The 25,454-nt window shown below is 46.0% G+C and overlaps 1 protein-coding gene across 7 annotated transcripts in view; it reads left to right on the forward strand.

Annotated features, from left to right (window-relative positions):
* ITSN2 (intersectin 2) overlaps positions 1-25,454 on the forward strand; it is a 2,589,317-nt gene that overhangs the window by 997,828 nt on the left and 1,566,035 nt on the right. For all 7 annotated transcript variants that reach the window (XM_069605851.1, XM_069605856.1, XM_069605854.1 and 4 more), the window contains one exon: positions 9,762-9,901. In XM_069605851.1, the coding sequence (XP_069461952.1) occupies positions 9,762-9,901 (140 nt within the window). The remainder of the gene's footprint in view (positions 1-9,761; positions 9,902-25,454) is intronic.

Below are 25,454 nucleotides of genomic sequence, written 5' to 3' on the forward strand. Positions count from 1 at the left end.
ACTGATATGTTGCAGTTATGGTCAAGTATCCAATCTAGCATGCGCTTTTGGGAATGTGTTGGGTCAAGGATCAGTTGGGTGCAGTAGTGGCTTTGGCCAGGGCTGAGGCGTGGATATCCACAGGGTCATTAAAGCCAAGATAAAAATCTCCCAGAACCATAAACTGGGCCTTTTTTTTTTTTTCTTTTTTTTTTAAGATTAGCAGCAATGACTTGGGTGAGGTCATCTTCAAAAGTGGCAGGGGAGCCCGAGGTCGGTATAATGGAGCAGTGGGTGTACAACTGAATTTGGTGGCTATAGTTTTGTAGTGAGGGATGGGTAATGTAGAGATCAATCAAAGTGGGATTGAGTCTTTATAGATGAAGGCAACACAGTCTCCTTTACTGCCTGTCCTGTCTTCTTTAAGTATGGCGTAGCCAGGGGTAATGGCGATGGATAAGGTTGGGCCTGCCCTGCAGATGGGTTGAGCCAAGTTTCTGTGATGGGCAAGATGTCAATTTTGGTAGTGGTTATGAGGTCATGGATGTCGAGTGCGTGGGCAATGACGGAGCTTGCATTAATCAGGGTCCATACCCAGGGTGGTGAAGGTGCAGGAGTCCGACTGTTCTGTATTTGGTGCGGTTGCAGGCGCATTGGCAATGATTGTAGTCTTAGGTGGAGAACTGCGTGCTTGAGTTTGGTGACACAGTAATGAGTTTTGTGTGAGTATACTGGGTGTGAAGTATCCCAGGGATGCCTGGTATTGTTTTCCAGGCTCTGAGATAGTGAGTACGGTCTGGATTTAGGCGTGACATAGTTGGAGATGCAATGTGGGCATGGTAATTATCGGTGACTCTTGGGCGCACACTTAGTGACAGTGTGGTTCTTGGGTGGTCATATAGTGGCAGCAGGGGTCTTGGGTGCACATATGGTAGCAGCAGGGGTCCTTGGGCGCACATATGGTGGTAACGGGGGCCTTGGGCGCACTCCCAGTGGCAGCAGGGGCCTTGGCTCACAAATGGTGGTGGTTGGGGCCTTGGCTCACATATGGTGGCGGTTACGGCCTTGGGTGCACATAAGGTGGTGGTTGGGGCCTTGGGCGCACATACGGTGGTGGTTGGGGCCTTGGGCGCACATACGGTGGTGGTTGGGGCCTTGGGCGCACATACGGTGGTGGTTGGGGACTTGGGTGCACCTATGGTGGTGGTTGGGGCCTTGGGCGCACATAAGGTGGCAGCAGTGGTCTTGGGCGCACATATGGTGGCAGTGGGGGCCTTGGGTGCACTCCTAGTGGCAGCGGGGACCTTGGGCGCATATATGGTAGCAGCAGGGGTCTTGGGCGCACTCCTAGTGACAGGGGGGCCTTGGGCATACATATGGAGGTGGTAGGGGCCTTGGGCGTACATATGGTGGTGGTAGGGGCCTTGGGCGCACATCTGGCGGCGAGGGCCTTGGGCGCACATGTGGCGGCGAGGGCCTTGGGCGCACATGTGGCGGCGAGGGCCTTGGGTGCACATGTGGCGGCGGGGGCCTTGGGTGCACATGTGGCAGCGGGGGCCTTGGGTGCACAGGTGGCAGCGGGGGCCTTTAGATCACATATGGTGGTGGCAGGGGCCTTGGGCGCACATATGGCGGCGGCAGAGGTCTCGGCGGACCTTTAGGGGCAGCTAGGGTATTGTGGTTCACTGGTGCTTTATTCAGCATGTGTGCAGACGGGAGCGTGGTGGTGGTTGCCTGCATAATGGCGACGTGAGGTTTGTAGCTCACTGATAGACTATGTTGAGTGCTGGCAGGAACATTGTGGGGGGTGGAGGTGGTGGAGTAGGACAGTGCGGGCTCCATGTGGTTGGGGCCTTGGGCGCACATAAGGTGGCAGCAGTGGTCTTGGGCGCACATATGGTGGCAGTGGGGGCCTTGGGTGCACTCCTAGTGGCAGCGGGGACCTTGGGCGCATATATGGTAGCAGCAGGGGTCTTGGGCGCACTCCTAGTGACAGGGGGGCCTTGGGCATACATATGGAGGTGGTAGGGGCCTTGGGCGTACATATGGTGGTGGTAGGGGCCTTGGGCGCACATCTGGCGGCGAGGGCCTTGGGCGCACATGTGGCGGCGAGGGCCTTGGGCGCACATGTGGCGGCGAGGGCCTTGGGCGCACATGTGGCGGCGAGGGCCTTGGGTGCACATGTGGCGGCGGGGGCCTTGGGTGCACATGTGGCAGCGGGGGCCTTGGGTGCACAGGTGGCAGCGGGGGCCTTTAGATCACATATGGTGGTGGCAGGGGCCTTGGGCGCACATATGGCGGCGGCAGAGGTCTCGGCGGACCTTTAGGGGCAGCTAGGGTATTGTGGTTCACTGGTGCTTTATTCAGCATGTGTGCAGACGGGAGCGTGGTGGTGGTTGCCTGCATAATGGCGACGTGAGGTTTGTAGCTCACTGATAGACTATGTTGAGTGCTGGCAGGAACATTGTGGGGGGTGGAGGTGGTGGAGTAGGACAGTGCGGGCTCCATGTGTTAGGGAAGAGATTGCGGCTGCGTGGGTGCTGAACACGGGTGACGCGTGAGGATATTGAGCACCTACATTTATATAGCAGTAGAGTTGGAAACAATGTGCGGAGTATGTGTGCTGGAGTGGCTGTACGTCGCAACGGCGCTATCGGTAGCCTGATACTTGGGCCCAAAGGTACGATGGGGTGCCAGAGAGTACAGTGGAGTATTCGGCTGGTATGCATTGATCAATAGCGGAGGAAGAAAAGGCGTTGGTGCGGGGTCAGTGGGACGACCACAGGCAGAAATGTTAACATGCTTTGGAGGGCACATGGGAGAGCTCTTAACCCTCTTACCTTCTGTAAGGAGTGTGGTTCCAATACAATTGTCTTGTTTCCAGGGAATAATCTGGTTGAAGGTGGCAGACTGATCAAAACCGACATGCTTGGAAGCTCCCTTTGAGCAAGTGAGGTTGTGGAAAGCATTGGGAACGCAGGTAACGCTGGTCACGCAAGGACAGGCAGACAGACTCGCACTGCCATAGGTGCGAGCCTTTGGTGCATTCTGTTGCCTTTCCCCATTTCAAATGCAGGCGGCCTATGGTGGCCCAGGAGGCTTGCTGGTGCCTCCTGTTTGTGTTGAAATTCATTCATAGCTTTCTTGGATAACGTGGCGGTCATCTTTCTGGTACTGGAAGCCTCATAAAAAAGCAGTTGTAATGCTTTTGTGGGGGCTACAGATGCCTCGGTGGTGTGCTCTCCTGAGTTGTGTTGAGCTGTTGTGCTCAACACACGAATGCTATAACTTGATATGTGGGCCTGTACCTAAACATAGGCGGCTGGACTTGTCTTTTGATGAGTGCCTGTGCAAGTGAGGTTGCACCAGGGCACATGAGGAGACTGCCTGTAGCCTGCATACCAGTCTGTACTCTGCAGTTTGGATAGAATAACCCCTTCAGCTATCTCGTCTTGCCATTGTCTAACCGCTGCATCCATGGCATATGCACCATTTTGTGTGTAATGAACACATCTATTCCCGAGAGTCATAACTCTCAATCCATCCTTATGTTCCTCTGTAACCATAACAGTTACAACGTCCCCCTCCCCTCACATCGGACGCACACGCCCCAACAGTGATGGCAGACCATCCCCCATCCCTTAAACAGTAACATGTTCGTCCTTTCAAACAGAGGTCATCCTCCTCAACCCCCGTACTCTGCCGCCGAAGAGGTGCGACACTTCAGGGTAAGAAGTGGTCTGTAAGGCATGACGGCTCTAACTTGAACCCAATAAGCCATCACTCTCCGCTCCTAAGAACCCCTACCTCATAATATAGTCCATCACTACTCGCGATTCCTCGACAATTCTGCCCCCTTTTCAACAAAATAGAACTAGGAAGGTGACAAGCTCCTGGTTTTCGCAAGACCTTGCCATAAAAAGAAGACAGCTGAGATCATTGGAAAAAATATGGAGGAAAAGCCTCATAGAGACTAATTTAGTGCTGGTTAAGAGTACCCAAAGGGAATATAGAAAGGCTATTTTTGAGGCTAAAGCCAAATTTACGACAAGAAAAAATGAGAAAGCAATTGACAGGCCCCGCGAATTATATGCAGTGATCTCGAAGTTAGCTACCCTAGGTGAGCGTTTGCCAGGCCAGAAACCTCACAATCGCTGGTGGATGCCTTTAACAATCATTTCATGAAGAAAATACAGCTTATTCAGGAAAAGATTGTTGAAGCCACGTCAATAGTTCCTCGGGAACAGCTGGAGGTGATGGAAGCTAACAGCCCAACGGACGAGGTGATTGAGACACGATCAGCGTTGGCTAAGGAACATTTGGAGGGATTTGAGGCCACTAGTCTAGATATAGTGGTAGGTCAGAACCCTTTTTTTTATTTTTTTTATTTTCATTTAGTTAATTACAAATGTTTGAAAAACAATTAAAACATACTAAATTTACAATTCTCTCTTCATCTATATCACTTAAATTTTTAGTCGATTTCTTGTCCATCTTCCATTGTGACAAAGGTACTGATTCTGTTGTGCTGTTATCCTTATGTCTATTTGTCAGGTCACCTCCAACATTTTGTTTTCAAGTTGTTTCAGAAGTAGTGTAAAAGGAAGTGTCAGCTTTTTGTGGGTGCTACTATGGTCAGAACCCTTTTGCATTTATGGAAGTTTCAAAGGAGAGGGTGTGCTCTTTGCTCTCTGATTTGAAGGCCACGAATAATGTGCTCGTTTTTATTCCATCTTCAGTGGTCAAACGAGTAGGTACGGATATTGCCCCATTTATCTCAAAGTTTGTGAACAAATCCTTAACATCAGGTATAGTACCAGAGACTTTGAAGAAAGCGGTGGTTACCCCGCCGCTAAAAAAAGCTAACTTAGACACCAAGGTCCTCCAGAATTACAGACCAGTGGCAGGATTACCATGGCCGGCAAAGATCCTGGAGAAAATTGTAACATCTCAGCTGCAGGAACACGTGGAATGGGAGAATCTATTGGATCCTCTACAATCCGGATTCCGACCAGGGTTTGGACGGAGACTGCACTTTTGGCCGTTTGGGATGATCTATTGGAAACGGCAGATCAGGGGGACATGTCTTTGTTGATTATGTTGGACCTGTCTGCCGCATTCGACACAGTAGATCATGGTATATTGCTAAAACGGCTGTGGGTGGTGGGGAGGGTATCGGAAAACAAGCACTTAAGTGGTTTGAGTCATTTTTAACCAGAAGGGAACAAAGGGTCCGGCTTGGAGACTTTTGATCAGATTCCTTTTTGCTAATGTGAGGCGTCCCACAGGGTTCTTCTCTTTCTCCTCTATTGTTTAACTTGTATGTTAAACCCCTTATGGACATCCTGAGGAAGCACTGCATTAAATTCCATTCATATGCGGATGATACTCAGGTGTTTCTGAAAGTTGAGAGATCAGAGGAGACCTTTGAGATAGTGAAACAGTGTCTACAAGAGGTTCAGGCCTGGATGTGTGCAAACCAGCTACTGCTGAATGCCAGTAAGACTGAGGTGGCATTATTTGCATCAAAGCACCATCTGCAACATATTAAGCAGGCATTGGGACCGAGCAGGCTGCAGCTTTTCAGTGCTCGCCCTGATTTCCTTCAGGTACGCCATTAGAGAGAGCTCATTTCCGGCTCTTAGCTGACCTCCTGGATAGCTCAGCTATCCCCTCCAGGATCTACTTGCAGCCTGTCATCGCTGCCCTACTAAAAGGACAGACACTATTCAGTAGCACATGAAGATTGATCTTGTCCTGAAGAAGATGGTCGGTAATCAGTCATGAACCATCGAAACCGGTCGACCTTACCTGTTGTGGCTCCACCACAACACTTTATGATACCCCCAAGACCAATAGGGGTTACTGCATGAAATTGAGAGAAAACCCAAAAAGTTTGGTTTTCCCATCCCACAATAAGTGGGACAGTGCATTTTTTAGTGATTATTCGGTATTATGGCAATCACCCTTTGGACAACCACCCTTTTGCAAGGAACTCTCTAGTCATTAGTGTTAAAATAAAGTTACATGACTATTCCAATGCCTCAATCTTTGCAGTTTTGATTGCCAGCTGCCTAGATTTAAGAATACGAGATTGAATTCCCCTCTCGCACTCTTACATATTTGTGCTGGTTGCCCTCACCTCCACCCCGCATCAGACCAGCTTTTTACCCTGTGTCTAAGAGAACAGGACCACGGTCAATATAAATATCATTAGTTGTTTGGTCTTGCCCTTACCGGCAAGTTGATGAACCTTTTCCCCAGCAAACCGTTCCCTGTGTACCAGTAATTCCCTACGGTTTGGGAAGGCAGTTGCCACTCTGGCTCTTCGAGCCATAATTTACCCTGTTGTTTCTTTTTGAGTCATTCTTAACCAGAAGGGAACAAAGGGTCCGGCTTGGAGACTTTTGATCAGATTCCTTTTTGCTAATGTGAGGCGTCCCGCAGGGTTCTTCTCTTTCTCCTCTATTGTTTAACTTATATGTTAAACCCCTTATGGACATCCTGAGGAAGCACTGCATTAAATTCCATTCATATGCGGATGATACTCAGGTGTTTCTGAAAGTTGAGAGATCAGAGGAGACCTTTGAGATAGTGAAACAGTGTCTACAAGAGGTTCAGGCCTGGATGTGTGCAAACCAGCTACTGCTGAATGCCAGTAAGACTGAGGTGGCATTATTTGCATCAAAACACCATCTGCAACATATTAAGCAGGCATTGTCACCATTCTTCCTGGGCGCACAGATGAATTTTACCAAGAAAATCTAATATGTATGCTGTGTGTGGGAAGATAACATGGGAAGTTCAGCGCAGGTTAGCACAAAGGTGCAGTCAGCGTTTCATATCCTGCGTATCCTTAGGCACATTTTGACATTTATAGAGAATGAGGATAGGGCAGTGGTGGTAGGGGCAGTGGTTAACTCGCGATTGGATTATGGTAATGCCCTGTTGTCAGGAATACCAGCATTCCAGTTGCAAAGACTGCAAGTGGACCAAAATGCTGCAGTGAGGCTGGTGTTTGGGGTAACAAAATCTGCCCCCATTTCCATCTAAGAAGATCCCTACATTGGTTGGCAGCGAGACAGTGAGTTGATTTACAAATTCTTTACTTGATCTTTAAGTGTTTGAATAAAGCAGCTCCAAGGAACCTTACGGTTAAAATTGGGAGCTGCATTCCAAACCGGCAGCTTCGGTCAGGTGATAAGAATCTGCTTCTGGTACCACGGTCCAATTATGTGAGTAAAAGGGGCCGAAAATTTGGTGTTTATGGACCAAGACTTTGAAACAAGCTCCCTGGATTTATTCGAGAGATTAAAACGCTCACTGCATTCCGCAAGGCAGTGAAGACCTACCTGTTCTGCTAAAAATTGCAGAGTGGTAAGATCTAGGGATGCATTAAATTAACAAACTGACAAGAGCATTTCTTTCATTAAGTGTTCCATCAGCACCCAGACACGATTAAGTTTGTTTGGTGCACCTTTATAAATGATTCATAATTCAAAAATTCAAATAGCCAATGATTTACCAATCTCTTCCCAGTGCATGTTAAGGGTACATACCTAACAGTGCCATCATTATGCCTCCCCAGTGCTCTTCTGCACAATATTACTGGCCCCAGTCATCTCAGGAGTATAATCCCCCAGTTCCAACTCTCTACTTGTCCACTGAGGCCTTACCTCAAAGACATCCAGCTCTGTAGGGCAAAGCCACTTCCCCTCGCCTTTCATACTCTTATATTATTGGTTCCTATTCCATTCTCTGCCTCACCCACAAACAAGGTTCCATCTTACTATCACTTTTCCTGCCTTTCCTGCATTGGGAGAGTACCCTTGGGTGTTGGGATTCTCCCACTTCCCCTGGTATGTCCTGCATTATCAGGCCTCTTCTTAGAAACGGCTCCACTTCTCTCATGCAGCCAATCCCATACCTTGTGCAGTGTGTTAAAAAGAAAGATATGCCATTTGCTAGAACTTTCAGCTTTGACAGGAAAAACATCATGTAGTTGCAGTTGAGCTCTCTCAGCCTCCTCTTAACTACTTGCTTCGATTTTTTCTGCTCCTCCTGCCTGAAGTCCAGGAAGATCAACAAACTTGTGCTTTCTATCAGGTACGCAGAGTGTCTTCTCGCATCCTGAAGGACTACATTTCTGTCGCGTAAGTTCAAGAATGTTGCTATTACAGCCCTTGCAGGTGTAACCCTCCCACGTGGGTTTCCTTCCTGGTACCTGTGAACTCTCTATAGTAATCCATTTGGACAACCCTTTGATGCGCAACATGTCTACTATTCATTTTTCCAAAATCTGTTCCATACAGTCTCCTTCCCCTTCCTATGTCACTCCAATTATCTTCATATTGCAATGCCTCAAGCGACCTTCTGCGTCCTCATCTCTAACCTCTAGCACCGTAATGGCGGTAGCTAGAGCATTGACCCTTGCCTGTAACAGCCATGGTGTCATCGACATGACTTTAGTGACTCTGTTACTAACCATTTTCAGATCTGCTGTTACCAGTGTCGCCTCAGGGCCAACTGCCTGTACCTTGTTTTCCACTGAGGGTCTTGAGTCCTGTATGGCTTCTATGAACTATTCCATTGTGATGGGATGTCTTCATGCATCGTCACTTGCAGCGTTCACCACTGTTTGGAGTGCTTGCTTGGACTGTCTGCTTTTGGCACCCACGTACTGGTCCAGTTTCTTTTGCTGGTGCTGCCCGATTTTGCCTAGCATGGACTGCAGCACAGTGTGTTAGTGTTCCAAAATTCTTTGATTGGTCAACTCCAAGCACTTCAGGTAGCAGTATGTCTGTGTGGTTTGCTCTAAACATTTTATCTAGTATTCCACCCATGATCATCAGCAGGTCATGATGGTGTGTGGCATTCACAGCATTGCAGGCTTTCAAGTGCACCCAGCCACTCCACTGGACTCCCGCTCCTCCTGGGGCGATCACATTGATATAGTGGACCCATACCCCACTCAGCGCCCTGATTTGCACCACCAGCTGTTAACCTTGCCTCCGTCCGCTAACTGCTACCAATCGCCACGCAGGGCTCCCGGTACTGTGACAGGTCGCTCCGCAGGTCTGGACAGGGGGCGCTGATAACGCAGCTCCGGCAGCGTGTCCTGCAAGCCTACCGGTGGACTGCTGTATGCTCCGCCCAGAACCCTCACACCACTCTTAATTGCCCACTGTGTCCCTTGGCTGTTCGCGCCCCCTGAGTTAATCTCTCTCTTCCAAGGCTGGGGTTCAGACAGTCAGTGCGTAGTGCAGCCACAAGCCGCACCACATCACTCTCGCTGTTTCAAAATGGCAGCACCTTGACACAAGTCCTTCAACTTTCACGTTTCTCCTTAAGCTGCCAATACCTCAAACAGTGTGGACCACTACCAGTAATTTGCACAAAACACAACGTTTTGCTCATGGTACAGGATTTTATCAGGATATTGGGGGGGTTCTCGGATGGAGCTCCCCACCCTCCCATCCTTCTTGCTTGGACACAAATCACGCCCGGCAGCGTATTCGTATTTCTTATCAATTTGGGGTGGGGGGAAACAAACCAGTCATAGGGGGGCAGGGAGTGAAAAACATAGACACCTTTTTTGATTCCCACTTGGACTCACAGCATGGCATTCAGTAGCTATAATTGTACATGATCATAAGGAATCATTCAAGTATGTGTTACTTTTCAAATGTCTATTATTGTAATTCGATTTTGTCTGGGTTTTTGCTAAGAGATTTAAAATATAGACAGGGGCCCAAAAATAACATAGCTATTTTTGCCCTCAGATCTAGGAGTGGATTTATTTTACAAGAGGACATCTGAGAAAGCAGGACTATGCCAAAGAATGAAAGACCAGCTGGACTCTTTAGAAAAGGAAACCTCAGCCAAACTCACAGAAATGGATGCGTTCAACAACCAACTCAAGGTAGATGTTCCAGCTACAATAGCCAATTTTCTTTCCTAATACTCATTGTGAAGTAAAACATCAGCAGTAGATCTTGGATGGCTTGGCTTACTGAATGTATTTGGCAAGTTATACTTCCACATGATTGAGCAAAAGTGTGGTGTATGATGCTCACATGTATCTCACAATACTGCAAGAGCCAAAGGCAAAGTCACTTGATGTTAGTGGTGTTTTGTTTCCTAGTCCATTGTGGCAGATTCTCACGTTAAGTTATAGCTATAATGTATCTGCATGCATTACTATTCATGTTGTCTATATGTGCACAGGATGCCATAGTCATTTCAAACAAAATATCGATCTTCTGTCTAGTGTTATTTCTGTGATGCAGAAATTCCATTGTTAAGGTTCCAGTATCGAATGATTCAGCTTTGAACAGTCATGCTTATAAAATTGCTTTAGTGGTGGTGTTTAAATGAAACTGACTGATTAGATATGAAACAATTTATAACAATAATTGAATGAATGTTTTATTGCTTGTAGTAATTCCTGTTAACTTACAACTCAATTAGGGTGTGTTACACGAACATGATATAACGCTCCATAGGGGAGAGGAGAAACCCTCCTGCCTAGTACCTGGAATGTGATAAACCATCTTCAATAATTATTTTAAAAAAAAGGAATTCTAATTTGTCATAACCTCGCTTATCCATTGGCCATCCCATTTTGTATAGAATTGAATGGTGATAAGGCTCTTGGTTTAAAAGAAAATATAGTAATTATGAATTGATTTGTTGAGTGGTGCCAATGTCCACATTAGGTCACATTGTGTTTTGAAAGTGACATTTCGGCATTCCCAGCTACTTACTTGACTCCTGTTTTTATGATGATCTGTCTGATTGTGTGTGTGTGTGTGTGTGTGTGTGTGTGTGTGTGTGTCTGTGCGCGCGCGCCCAACACCTTACCCTAATCGGGAAATGGAACATCGGTGTCCATGTAATTAGTTATTATGTCAGCCCGCTTTCAATAATGACAAATGCTAGTGCCAGATGACCAAGCAATGGACAAGGGAAAAACAATGTCTGGCTCTACAAAGGAACTGCACAAATTCGAATTATTTACAATCTGTTTAATAAGCGGACATTTGGACATTTGGAAATTCACATATTGGCCGGTGTATCCCTTAGCCTGTGGAGCAGTTACAGTGGGCTGCGGAGCTGCGAGCATAGGTGGTGGTGTCTGTGGTGACTGCAGGCTTAGGGATGTTTTCTTTTTTTTTCTTTTCCCTTTGAACCACATGTTCGGAGCTCAGACTTTGTTAACTGTAGGAGAGAAACTTGTACACCCACCTCCACAGATATTTTAATTTCGATAACCAGGACGGAAAAGACTATTTACGAGACCAAGAAATGGATGGGCTAGTGCAGAGTGGAAATAGTGGAGCTTCCATCTCTTTGGATTTTTCGATTGACATTAATGCTGTCAAAGCGCATAATGGCCACACATTGGTCGGCAAACATTATCTCTCTTGCGAGGACCAGACCTTGAGAATGGTCTCCACCCCAGCCCCCAGTGTAATCTTTGGGGGATTTGTTTAAAAATACCCTGGAATACACTCTATTGATGACCTCCATAAAAAGGAAGATAACTAATCTCCTACAAAAGAAAGAGCACATAGTTTGGGGGAAGTAGAACCTTTGCTCTCCACCCCGGCCAGTATGCAGTGGTTACCTTCTGAGGACTCTTTGTTTCAAAACAGAGATATGGACAACGACATGGGTGGGCCAGTCAGAGGCACCTCTTTTGGAAGCTCTCATGGGCAACAACTATCTAAAAGTTAAGAATCTGGCACCAACAACTTTAATGTCCCTGTAGAGACTGTGAACAGAAGGGTCGTTGCAGGTCAGAGGGATGAGCATTCAATTGCTCAGAAGAAGGATAACCCTTCGGAATCTCCACTGGTGGCGCTCAGTTTCATGTTGAACTCGATGGTAAAAGTATTTGAGCTTCTGAAAGTGAGGTGCAAACTCACACGGGCATTCTCCTATAGATGTCGAAAGAAATGGGTTGTTGTGATGCCTTAATGGTGGGGTTGAGGGAGGTAATTAACACATCTGTGAGGTATGCTTTGAAGTCAATAACCTCATTACACAACGACCAACTATTAAACTTGGAAGTTCAATGAAAATCTTTGTAACCTTAATCTCCAATTGGACTGTATCAGGGGTGACATTAAAGACTTGAAAGTCCTTAATAATGCAAAGTAAGTGGACAAAAGGGAGAAATGGGAAAGAGCAGCAGACATCGCTGAGTCCTTGTTGAATGATACACCCTTATCCCAATCTATGCTGGAGGAGTTTGTCAGGTTAGCGCAGATTGCGGATGAACAGATTTTGGAGGAAACTTAACTTAGATCTTTAGAAGAAGATTCCACTACCTCATCAGCAGTCGTAGAAAATTATGGTGAAAAGAACAAAAAAGAGAGGGAAGAAAAATAAATTTAAGCCCTCAAGTTTGGTAGCTGAAAACAAACCCGTAAAGCACTCTGAGAAAAATAAACAACAAATCCAGGGAAAAATGAGGAAAGGGGGCAAGGAAAAACTTCTTCAAAGCACTAAATAAAATATGTGATAAAGAAGAAAAGGTAAAAGCTACTCGGAAGCTAAAGAATAATAAGACTTTCAGCTAACAAGTTCACATGGATAAATTAGGTGAGAATGGGTATTAAACAAATTAAAGTGTAGGTCTTCAAATGGATCAGGTGATTGTTCTGCCGGTTCAACCGATCCGATTTTTTATTTTTTTTTAAACAATTTTTATTAGTTTATTCCAACCAACAACACAAACTAAACTTGCAGTGCATATAACAACTTTTCGAATTTACATCATGCCATGTCCACTGCTTCTCCCCTCCCCCCCCTTTCGAGCCTACTCCCATTCATGTTCTATTTCTTGAACTTACAGTAGGGATTCCTCTCCTGTGTTCTCAGTGGAGTCCTGATCGCTTGACCGGTCTTGCGTGGGCCCAAATATCGTGGCTATCAGATATTTCCAGGCTATCAGGGTTTCAGCTTCTTCCTCCCCTCCAGAATTAATAGCTTCCTGCCACACTGTTGTCTCAGCTTCTGCCTGTTTCTGTAGGTCTTTGCACCATATTTCTCTTCTCGGTCCATGGCATGCCTTCCATCCCATGGCGATTCTCCACTTTGCAAGTATGTATGCCAAGTCCTTTAGTTTACTGACATGCTTGAGTTTACGTGGTCTGGGAAACCTCCCTATCAGGCATGCCCACGCTGTTTCCACCACTATCTTGATTACCTTTTCCACCAGCCTATGTGCTACTTCTCCCCAGAATCTCTCCATCGCAGGACATGCCCAAAACATGTGCACCATTCTGGCTTTTTCTTCGTCACATTTGGGGCATGATTGTCGCCCTGTAGTGTTAAATTTGGCTATCCTCTGGGGTGTCATATAAGCCCTGTGGGTAATATATAGTTGTATCTGTTGTAACCTTGCATTCCTCGACACTTTCTTATGGTACTGCTGGGCCCGCTCCCACATCCCATCACTCATTGGAGCCCCCACTTCTTCCTCCCAGTCCTGTCTCAATTGTACCACTTCCTTTCCCACTTTGGACATCATCAGCTCATATATCCTAGATAACTCATGCCCTTCTTCTGCTATATCATATATTGTGTCTATGGTGGCATCCGGCTGAGCTTCCAGTACTACTTCAGACCATGTTTCTTTGATTCGCCGCACCACCCTATGGTATGTTATATATTGTCCCTTATGTAACCCTGTTTCTTCTTCCAAAATCTCAGTCTTTTATCCTCCCCTCTTGCCATATGTCTCCCATAGTTGCTATTCCTACCGGTTCCCAGTGCTTCCTGATCGTCATCCTTAGTTGCCTTCTTTTCCGGAACACGGGGAAGGGTTCTCCATTACCTGGCAGGCTCTACGCCATATCTCCCACCCTAGTTTCATCATCTTTGAGCGCCCTTCCATATCCGATCTTGCCAACCACATCATTTCTTTTAAGAAGAATGGGGTACATTCCCGTTGAAACAGCCTAGACTCTGAGGTTGGTTCTTCTGAGAGCCATTTTGCTACATATTGTAGCTGGCTTGCTATATAGTAAATCTCGTAGTTTGGCAATTTTATACCCCCTCTCTCGTATGGGTTTTGTAGTTTCCAAAGGGCACCTCTGTTTCACGTCCCATGCCAAAGGAATCCCCTGCATATTCTATGTATCCTAGCAAAAAGTCGTCTTGGTATCAGGTATGGGATATTTCCAAAATAATGCAACAGTCTAGGCAGGACCACCATTTTCAGCACAGCCCCTCGTCCCATCATCGCCAAGGGGAGTTTTACCCAGAACTTCATACTATTTTCAATTCTTGATCGCTTTCTCAGTATTATGTTGATATGTAAGATATCGGAACGTATTGACCTCCCATGGTATCTGTAAGACAGTTAGCTGATCTAACGGGATCCCTTTGTATCTACCTAATGGAAATATGCAAGAATTTTTGGGATTCACTGCTATGCCAGGCAGCCCTGCAATTCGCTCCATCACTTCCAGGACATATTGGAGGTTTTCTTCAGGGTAGCGCAGATACAATAGAATATCGTCTGCATATAAGGAAATTAGATGCGATTCCCCTCTTATGGTGATGCCTATTATATCATATAACCGATATGATTTGCCCTGATATTTGGCGGAGGATTTGGGAATTTGAAGAACGGTTCAAAGGATGAAAAACAAAAGGAGAAGGAGACATCGGAGTCAGGTGGAACATCATCCCTCGTTGGGGCTAATCGACTAGCCTTGGACAGACGGTCACCTCATGAAGGACAGGTCAGCGCCTGAGGGTGCTGATGGGCTTTCAACCTAATGGTCTGAAAAGTAAGGGGGGTCATGCAAAGCAATGTCGAGGATGGTCCTCTGGGGGTACCCAGTATAGAGATGTGTCCTGAGGAGAAAGTGGGTGCTGCAAAGCCTTTTGCAAGACAGAGAGTCTGGTTAAAACAACTGAACATAAGTAAGGGACAGAGGGCGTTAAATCGCAGTACAGTACTGTCATTAATGTAAGATATTCCAGATTTCTTGTTTTCAACACATGATATTGATTGTATAAGCTTTCTGTATAAAGAAGCTACAAATATAGTGGAAATGGTTTTGAAACCTAGCATGGGTGCAAGTGCAGCCTTGAATTGTGCAGAAGAAGTCAGAGAAATGGAAATAGAGGGAGCTCCATCCCTATGGGATTTCCAGTCCTCAACTGCGAGGATGGTCAGAGGATCTAATCCTGCCTCAAGTACTGGAGATAGAACGATTAGTAATTGAAGCATCGAGAAGGTATGCGGGAGGCGGAGTGAGGGGGGATGTAGTTCTAGAGAAGAGGGAAAAATGAAAGTTTGGCCCCTCTTACAGTACATACCAACCCAGGTGTTTCAGAAATTTAACATAGATGGGAAATTGCTTTAGCTTAAGAGAAAATGAACTTCATAAGCTTGAATACAAGGGGTTCCCGTTCATTTGGAAACAAAGCAATGGGAGAGTTTATCATGATTTGATTCTCTTTCATGAAACATGGTTGCAGAAGAGTATTAAATTGGACGGTTTCACGGTTTGGGAACAAATGGCCACATGCCATCGGGGGCTTGTTGATGGCAACATGAAATTAACTTGTGTTGAAATCATCATCAGTAACAGTCAGTGAATAATGGCGATAAGAGTATGCTTTGTTTCGGGGAATGGACCGAAAATCGATAATACTCATTAATTTGTACTGGAACCCCACATATTTCAACTTGTCTGAGTTTCTGGAGGGATGTCTGCTATTTTAACGGAGGTGAACATTAGTGTGTTGATGGCAGGATATTTAAATTTGCACTGCATACAGAATCTGGGTACATCGAATAAGATATATAGTGGGAAGCAAAGGGGTGAAGAATGGCTACAATTTTTGGTGGAATGGAATGTTCAATTAGTGAATGGAAATCTAAGAGCTGATTTAGTTCCTGCAGTTACGTGGAAGAATGGGAAAGTTAGTTTGATTTTGAACTACCTGACAGTGTCTCCTGACCTTTTTATTGGCTGTGAAACCATGAGTATCAATGAAATGGGTTTGAATGATCATAGTCCCCTAACGGCTTCCTTTGCATTGGAACTACAGAAAGCCCAGTTAGGATTGGGTGTAGATGCATCTGTAAATCCTGGTAAGAATAGGATATCAAAATTTGTTAAGGAGGGCAAGCCCCTGAATAAAACATTATTGGAAACAATGGAATTCGCATCAGACCTAGAATTGGAAAAGCTATAATAGGCCAGATGGTTTCCAACAATTTCTCTGGTATTTACACCCTGCAGGACTAAAAAACAGTTGTTCTACCAATACGGATAGACATAGCTTTGACGAGGATACATTGAATCGCAAAAGAGTTGAGAAAGGCAATTCATTTGCTCGAATGTCAGCAAATACCTTTTGTAATATTTGCTCAGATAAAGAAAGAGCTGAGAAATTCTTATAGGAATTTGTTGAGATCGCAGAGATTCAGGCGTGATCTTAGTGACGGCCATTCCATGTTGAAGGCAATAAGTGCCCGTAATTCAAGGAATTTCTGGGTAATTATAGACAACAATTACAAGGGTTCACGCAGAGCAACACAGTCTCCGATGGAGCTTGGGTAAATTACCTCGGCCGGGAGTTCAGGTAATTGAACCCGGTCAGTAAATGAGGTCCAGTGCATCATCCCAGTATCACCCGAGATTGAAGGCAATCTAATGGCTCGGTCGTCTAATTCCAGGGCCTAGTGGCCTCTCTAACAGGATCCTAAAGATGGATGTAGTAATGTGGATGCAAGTTCTGCTCAATTTGTGTGAGGGAGTATTGGGATTAAGGAAATGCCCTGATTCTTGGCAGCAAGCCATCATTATTCCCATCTATAAGAATGGTGATAGGGTGGATCCAGTTAGTTACCGTCCTATCGCCCTCTTAGACGTTGAGAGTAAGATCTTCTCGGGAATTGTTTTAGGGGAGCTGGATGAATAGACTGAAAAAAGGGGCATTTTATCAAGGCACCACATTTGGTATCACAGGGATCTATCCACAGCATTAAACGGGCTCATATTGAACATTGTGAATGATACAAACTGGAATAAGAGTTTTCAGGTAGTTTAAGGAACCTTGATCGATCTATTGAAATCTTTTGATACAGTCAACAGGGGAAGATTATGGGCAAAGTTGAAAAACTGGGGGATACCAGATGGTTTACTCGTTATCATAGTCCACTTACATACAAATACGCATGTTCCAGTTAAGCTTGACATGCAAGGCCATTTATCATCTAAAATACCTACAGAAAGGGGAGTGAGGCAGGGTTGCATTTTGGCTCCCTGCCTCTTTAACCTCTGTCTGGCTGATTTGGAGGATAGTTAAGCCCCCTTGCTTTAGCAAGCCAGAGAGTGGGTGACTTTGTCATTAATTAGATGGCCTATGCCGACGATGTGTTAGATCATACACCAATAGGTATTCAGCGAATGATGACAGGCTTCTAAAACTATGCACGGCTGAATGATTTAAAAATCTATTTGGCGAAATCTAATGTTTTGATATTGGCAATTCCACCAGGAAAAAAAGTTCCAGGTTTAGTTAGAAGCTGGGCTAGCAGATAATGCCAGTAAGTAAGAAATAATGTATTTGGACTTCAGAGTTCGGGGATGTTAATCTATAAAAGCAATAGAGAAAAATATTGAAAAAAGGTACTGCAGTTACAGTGTTGAATGAAAAAGATACAATCTGCTTATTGCAGATTTTCACTCCTTCCCCATATAAGGTTTTGTAAGGGGAAGGTGGTGCCAGTACTTCTCTATGTCTATGGCATGGAGATAGAGCCGTGTGCTCAGAAGATAGAGTGAACAGTTACGCCTTGGGTCCCACCTCTGTGCATGCACAGAAGGCGGGACTGTCGGCATGGCTACGCTGTCCTTTTTGAAGTAGTACTGGATGTTTTTCATCGGCGGTCTAACACCTGTGTATGTTGAGAAAACTCGTTTTGTATTGCATGAATGCAGTGAAAACCAGTACTGCATAGTTAAAGAGGTACACATCTTGATAGCGCAATACGAGAATGCAGTGAAAACAGGTCCTTGGTAGTTAAAGTGATACACATCTCAAGCGGGGTGTCTACTACACCGAGGTGTCAAAAAAAGGTCCTAGCCCAGGACTCGATGTTAGGACAAGTTGTCAAAGGTATTAATGCGGGCAGAGGTCGAAACCAAAGGGGGGGCCAGTTCAATGTCTAGGAGGGTGGGTGAGAGTCAATAAGATACAAACCTATGGGAAAGTTGTGGCATGAATGCCTTATCCGGAAGGGTGGGAGGGAGTCAGTGATCAGAAAGAAAGGTAGGAAAAATTGCAAAGGCACGTATAAGGGTCAACTCAAAAACAGTTAGGCCAAAGTCAAACTATGACGGGATAGTCATAATTTGTTCCCCATCTCCTTCAATGATTCTTGGCAGTCCATAGGGTCACTGACTATTCTTTTCACCCTTAGCATTTGGCTGTAAGGGAGATTCTTAATCAGCTGGGTTGGTGAAAACGTAATCTTTGTAAGAGATTATTGCGATCGGTATTCTTGCGATAGATCGTGTTACAGTATTCGCAGTTAGTAACTTTTATCTCCCCATCCAAAAAATGTATAATTTTATTCAAGTGTTCATGTGTAAACTGGATGCGGGGGTCTATGTTATTCAGTTAGTCAAAAAAAGTTAGAAGTTCGGATTCTGTGTTTGTCCAAATGCCAAAAATATCATCTATGTATCTGATCCATATCGACAGATTGTTATGCCATTGAGGATTTGTGAGTACATGTTTTTTGGATTAAAGGTTGTAAAAAATAGTCAATATATTTTCCCAGCGGTTCCAGAATACTGTTCATACCTGCAACTATGGGCCTCCCTGGTGGTTTGTGTGGATCCTTGTGGACTTTCGGTAGTGTATAGAAATGCGGTATACGAGGATGCGGGTTAGTGAGGAACTGTTTTGTGTTATGTGAGATCCATTCTAATTCCTCAGCTTTTGTCAATAATGTCTCCAGGTTCTTTCTTATTTCTTCTGTAGGATCTGTGTCCAAAGGAGCATATGTGTTTGTATCATTCAGTTGCCGTGCACATTCTTGGTCATAATCTTGACTGTTCAAGAGAACTATGCTACCTCCTTTATCTGCAGCTCTTATTGTTAATGATTCATCTCCGTATAGGTCTCTGATCAATTTAAATTCATGAGGTTTCATGTTGCTGTTCTTCGAATAGCCAAACTTGATTTTCTCAATCTCTTGTGACTTGTTTTTGGAATATGTCGATTGATGGTATACTGATAGGTGGTATGAAGTTACTTTTCCCTTTGAATTCTTTGAGATCCAAAGGGTCCTCATCAGGTGAATTCACCAGTTGTAGTTCACTGAAGAACACCTTCAGCTTCATTTTCCGAAACAGCTTATACAGTTTGATTTTTGAATCAAAGAGTACTGTTGTGTGTGGGAACAAAGCTAAGTCCTTTCTCAAGCATTTGTGTCTCTGTGGGAGTGAGTACCCTGGAAGATAGATTGAAAGACTATGCCACGTGTGACACACAGAATATTGTATATGGAATCAAATGCCCCTGTGGGCTATTCTACATTGGCCAGACACAACGAACTGCTAAAATTCGATAGAATGAACATCGTTCATGCATTACGTGTTCCCACGCGACGCCTTTGGATCCCCATGGCAACGCATAAATTCTTCTTGCATCATTCGCGCTTGCGCCCCTGCAGACGCGTTTGACCAGCACGGAGTGATTTTGCTGAGTAACAGTATGAGTGTGTCTCGCGCTCCACATTTTTAATGTGTTGAGTGATATACCTCAGTCTGATAACTTTTCACATAACATTAACAGGTGTACTCAGATTGGACAATTCTTCTACGGGACCCAGAGCCCTTTCAATCATAAGGTACTGTTAACTAATTACCTAATTGCCACACGGTTTAAGTGAATATCGCAAGGCGAGTAACATTACCAATCTCTAATAAAGATTTCTCTTTTCTATTTTTCCTATTCACCACCTCACTGTTGGAACATTTAAATACACATCTTGGAACGGGAATGTTTTGGGAATTATTGTCAAATGATTATTTTATGATTATGTTGATTCATTGTTTTGAAATAGAGAACGATTAGGCATAACGAAATAATAGTACGGCCCTGACGAAGGTTTTAATAACCGAAATGCATTGGCAAACGTACATAGAATTTGAGCCAATATCTTTATGCCAGGCCTCATTGAATATGAAGTAGAATATTCAAGAAAGACGTGACAGCAATTAGATGTGAAATAAAAATATATTTTTTAAGAAAATGATGCACAGTTTCTAATTTGAATCTTCACGAAAATACAAATATACATTGCAAAAGTGGAAATTCCCTATTTTTAGGGCAAACTGAGAGCACCAGTCCTAATAGAGTCAATTCACTCTATTTTTCTGTGGTCAGGAACTTGTATGAGGCCATTGGAGTTCAACTGAAGCGAGGGAAGTGTGAGAGATCCAATTTTAAAAACTATGTGTTGAACATATTGGAAACATGTGATCAGTCTTTAATCAATTTGATTGAAAATACAGTGAAGGTGAAGAAGGCCATGATGGAGATTGATTGGATTTCCACAGAAGCATGATTTAGTGATCCTAAATGCTTTGAATCATTCCCAGTCATAGCTCTACCAAGGGGTCATGTTTTGCCATATCTATAGTGTTTTCCCAACGCAAAATGGAGAGCTTATTTGTTAAGATTCCGTTTGAATTTCGTGGAAACAAAGGAGATTCAAAAATTCCACAGGCAGATAACAATTTATTGGGGGAATTGTGACATATGTGGGGGGTCAATGGTGCAAACCTTGAGACACTTGCTGGTTGAATGTGTTGCCACTAAATCCTTGAACAAAATGGATTTTTGTTGAAGGTTATCGCCAGTAAAAAGGAAACGTTTTGTCAATGGGTATTTTGAGGTTCTTGAAAGAATTAGGATTTATTAAGTTATGATTTTTTTAGAAGGGGTGCAAAAAGAATGGTGGAAAAGATATTTTATGAATATTTTAAATTACATTTTCTTTCCCCTTTTTATATGAAATTACAATGAATGTTATTGATTTTGTATATTGTGAAAAGCCACATTTTGGCTAAACACAAATAAAGAAAAGATACGAGGAAACACTGACCATATTTCCTGTATCTCATCACCTCTGGAGCTTGCTCCACTACGGTCACATAATTAAATTTGGATGCATACAATGGGCAAGTTAAAACCAATTGCATGTTAATAAGAAAGCTCATTAAATAGAATGGATATACCTGCATATCCAATGTTCTGCCGCCTCCCGCATATTAATCATGGAAGAAGTGTGCATGTGCATACCAGCCTCTATTGAACAAACGTAATCTAGATGACTATTCCAAGTCTCACAAAACCTCATTATTTAAAATACAGGCCCATCTCTATGCTTAATACTTTTTAAACATTTTGTTTTGGGTTACAATAATTTGTTTCTCAGTTGTATTGTACAGCATAGTGTACTCATAAACTGCTGTATAGATGAATCAAAAACAGAAATCCTTGAGAGAAAGGATATTCGCACCTAGGAGGTGACAGCATTTGGCCTTCCTGCCAATCAAGGAGCTCTGAAGGCAGGCAGTATATGTGTTTCCCGCCTTCTCTGAACCCCTAAGCCATGGGAGGCCACCATCTACCTCCTGGGACGTGAACACTGGTCTTTGCCCCACCCTCCATTTCCAACATCTGCCACCTCAATGCCCCCCCATGCAAGCACCCACCTCCCTACAAACAGGTAGCTCACATCCACACACTGCTTTAATGGGCACCTTGGAAATTAAGATCGGACCACTCAGAGTTGTTCTCATCTCAATCTTCCATTTCCTTTTGTAGTTTTTGTTAACTTAAAAAATTGCAAGCATGCGTACATTGCTCAAGTTTTTTGATACAAATATTTTATTTAAAGGATTTTAGCACCCTCAAAATAATGCCAGGATTCTGTTTTTTTTTTTCTTTTTTTGATTTCATTGAATTTCAATTTTTACAAAAGTTTTTTTGTTACAAAATGATCCTCCATTTGTTCCATTTACTTCTTACCATCGTCCATAATAACGATTCAATTTCACTGTAGTAGTTTCAAATTGGTGTGCAACGTTCGTTTATCAGTTAAGTTTCAATTTCCCATCTGCATTCTTATTGGAATCTGCCAAAAGTATCTGAATCAAATTAACGATCCGCCATAGCCTTTCTTTATGGCTGCCCTGCCGACTCAAGTTATCTCCTACGGCCTATCAAGACCTAAGGAGTGAATGAAGTGAACAGTTGCCACCACCCACCTGACCTTCTCCCACTCATTAGCCTAGCCCACCATTCCTCTCGATCAAAGCAACATAAGTCTCAAAATAGAGGTCCCAGATGCACTGTACGTGCCGAGTTTGTGCCCAGGCATTCAAGAAGGATATGTTTGATGTTCTCCACTACTTCCTTCTTGTTACAGAATCTACAATGTTTTGTACTCGATTGGTCTCTTACTGATAGAATTTCATTAGTAAATAACAGGTTCATTCGAATCCTCAAGAAACTCTGTCGGATTGAGCGGTCAGGGAAACTTGGCAAATAGGTCCTTACTTTCTCCAGCATGGGGTCTGGCATGGATTCACATGCTCATGAATATTCCCCGTCGTCAGGCTGGGTATCCTCGATAAAGAAAAAACCAGTGTCAGTTTCGTTTCTGATCTGTCTTTCGTAGTAATAACCAATCACTGGTCTCTGCGTCATACTGACCACAGCCAATGACTGCCCTCTACCTAAGCACCGGCTCTGGCAGCCATCTTCAGATTTTTACCGCACGTTCATGTGTTGGGATCCTCGTGCTATTGCTCTTGAGCGTTAGTGCTATTTTTTCACGTTTTTTCTCAAAAACTTCGTTTTTTTCGGTCAAAAGAGCCTCAAGCTCCACCGACTCTCCATCCGATCAACGGGGACCCGTTTCGGATTCGTCTGCGCCCCTCAAGGGTGAAGATTCGTCGAGCTATGCTTTTGGAGGACTCCAGAAGTTTCTCAGGCCCGGTCATGGCCCAGGAGAAGGGAAGCTCGACGCCCGGAAAGCTGTTCAGGGTCTGCCCTGGATGCCAGCTGCAGAAAGTCTTCAAGGAGGACGAACACTCTTTTTGTCTTTACTGCCTACATGAGGACAAGACGCACGTGGGGAAGGACTGTGCGTTTTGCGGCAACATGTCGGAGCGGACCATGAAGGACCGCCATCAACGTCTCGCCAACTGGCTAGAAGGGAAGAGCCCGTCCGGCGAGAAGAAGAGGAAGAAATCCGAGCGGTCTTCTAAGACCTTTGAGGACGCCCCGGTGACGGGCGTCCAACATCAGGCCAAGCACCGCGAGTCCGCTGGCACCGGGAGCGCCGAACGGTCGGGCTCTACGGGCGCCAGGCAGGGCGCACCCTCCCCGGCACCATCAACCACGAGCCAACGCTCTGGGTCGGGTAAGAGGAAGGCCGAGCACCCAGCGAAGCTCCTGGAGAGGCCCCGGTCGAGCTCGAAGGCGGAGGGGGAGCGAGGCAGTGTCCCCCCCTCAAGGATAAGGCGGTGAGCGCACCTAAGGTGGTGAAGGCCTTAATCCATCCGGCCAAGCCCTCTATCGAAACTGTCGCGGCGGCCCTGGCTCAGCCTGTGGAGGCTACACCAGTGGTGGCGACCTCGGGGCTCAGAGTCTCCCTGCCACCTCGGAGGGAGTCCTCTTTTGTGCCCATCGATAGGACCCCTGTGAAATCCCCCGTGGGGAAGAAAAAGGGGGGGCAGGGCGTCGTCCAAGATTCGGCCTCAACCTCGGAGGAGGAGCTGGTCGAGGTCTTAAGCCACGGCCTCGGCGTGGAAGAAGACCGGCCCGTCGGGATGGATCCCGACGCAGGGGATGACGACATCGTCGAGGGTACCGACGGGGCCCCGATCGCCCGTCGGATTCCCCTCTGCCAGCGCCGCGAGACAACTCGGCGGCCATTTTGTTGGCTATACAGTCCTTATGCTCAGAGATAAGGTCGAGACTACCGTTGCCGACGGAACCTCTCCCATCGGGGGACCCAGAACCGGGACCTTCTGGTGTTCCCCCTACCAAGAAAAGAAGGATCCACCCTCCACCTCCTTTTCAGCCGTCGCGCCCCTTCCAGCCCTCCTCCCCGTCCACCCGAGGGGATGATACGGGGACTGACACGGCAGCGACGAGGATGTACCGTCGTCGCCTCCCACCAGGGCTTCTCCGCCCGACGAGATTGGATCGTTCCACTCAATGATCGCCAGGGCATCCGAGCTTTTCCAACTCTGCCCTGAGGAGAAGAAGAAGGAAGGTTTCCTTTATCAGCGGCGCGAGGCCAAGAGGAAGACGGTCCTCGCGGTGCCTCTATTGGACGACATTTGGGATGAGGGCCTCACCCTCCTCAAGAACCCTTCCACGACGCCAGCTAGAAGAGACCGGTACGAGAAAAAGTACTGGGTCCCGGACACGGCCCCCCTGTGCCTCCGGGCGCAGCCTACCCCGGACTCCGTCGTCTCCGCGGCGGCCAGGAAAAAAGCGGGGGGGGGGGTACGGCCTCCACATCGACTTCCCCACCGGACGGCGAGGGAAAGAAATTGGACGCTATGGGACGCAGAGTCATCTCGTCTGCAGCGACGACGATTAAAGCTGCCAACGCCTTGGCTATCGTGGCCCGATACGACAGGGAGCTCTGGTACAAACTGGCTCCCCTGCTGGACTTCTTGCCGGACGACAAGAGGGCAGAGGCCCTGGAGATCCTGCAGGAAGGTGAGGTGGCTTCGGACCACGCCATTACCGTTGCGACGGACATCGCCGACACTGGGTTCCGCCAGTTGGGCAACGGCGTTTGCCTTAGGCGGCGTGGATGGCTCAAGGCTACGGACTTCCGTCAAGACGTTCAGACCAGAGTCCTGGACATGCCCTTCGATGGGAACAACCTGTTTGGGAATTAAAGCGGACACCGAGACGGCCCGGGCCCTTGGAGTTCTGCAACAACGACGGACGCCCTTTCGGAGCAGCAGAGGCAAGGGCGCCTCCAAAGGTTCCGGCGGCGGTTTCTCCTCCTACCGTCAAGCAGCCCGCTCGTCGTCTCAGGAGGCCTACAGAGGACGAGGCAAGTCTGGCGCACCGGGGCCACGCGCTCGAGTTTCAAAGAAAGTGTCCACGCGTCCCCCCCCGTGGCCAGGAAAGAACTTCACGTCCCTCAACTTCTCCTGGAGGTGAAGGCGATGCTCAAGAAGGGCGCCATCGAACTCGTCCCAAAGAGGCTTCGGGGCTCTGGAGTCTACTCGAGATACTTCCTCGTGAAGAAGAAGACGGGGGGGATGGCGCCCCATCCTGGACCTGCGACATCTGAACAAGTTCATCAAGGCGCAAAAGTTCTGGATGGTCGCCCTCCAGCACGTCCTGGGTCAGCTGGAGGAAGGAGACTTCCTGTCGTCGTT

The sequence above is a fragment of the Ambystoma mexicanum genome, chromosome 4p (assembly GCF_040938575.1).
Source record: "Ambystoma mexicanum isolate Mex_15411 chromosome 4p, UKY_AmexF1_1, whole genome shotgun sequence".
Lineage (NCBI taxonomy): Eukaryota > Metazoa > Chordata > Amphibia > Caudata > Ambystomatidae > Ambystoma > Ambystoma mexicanum.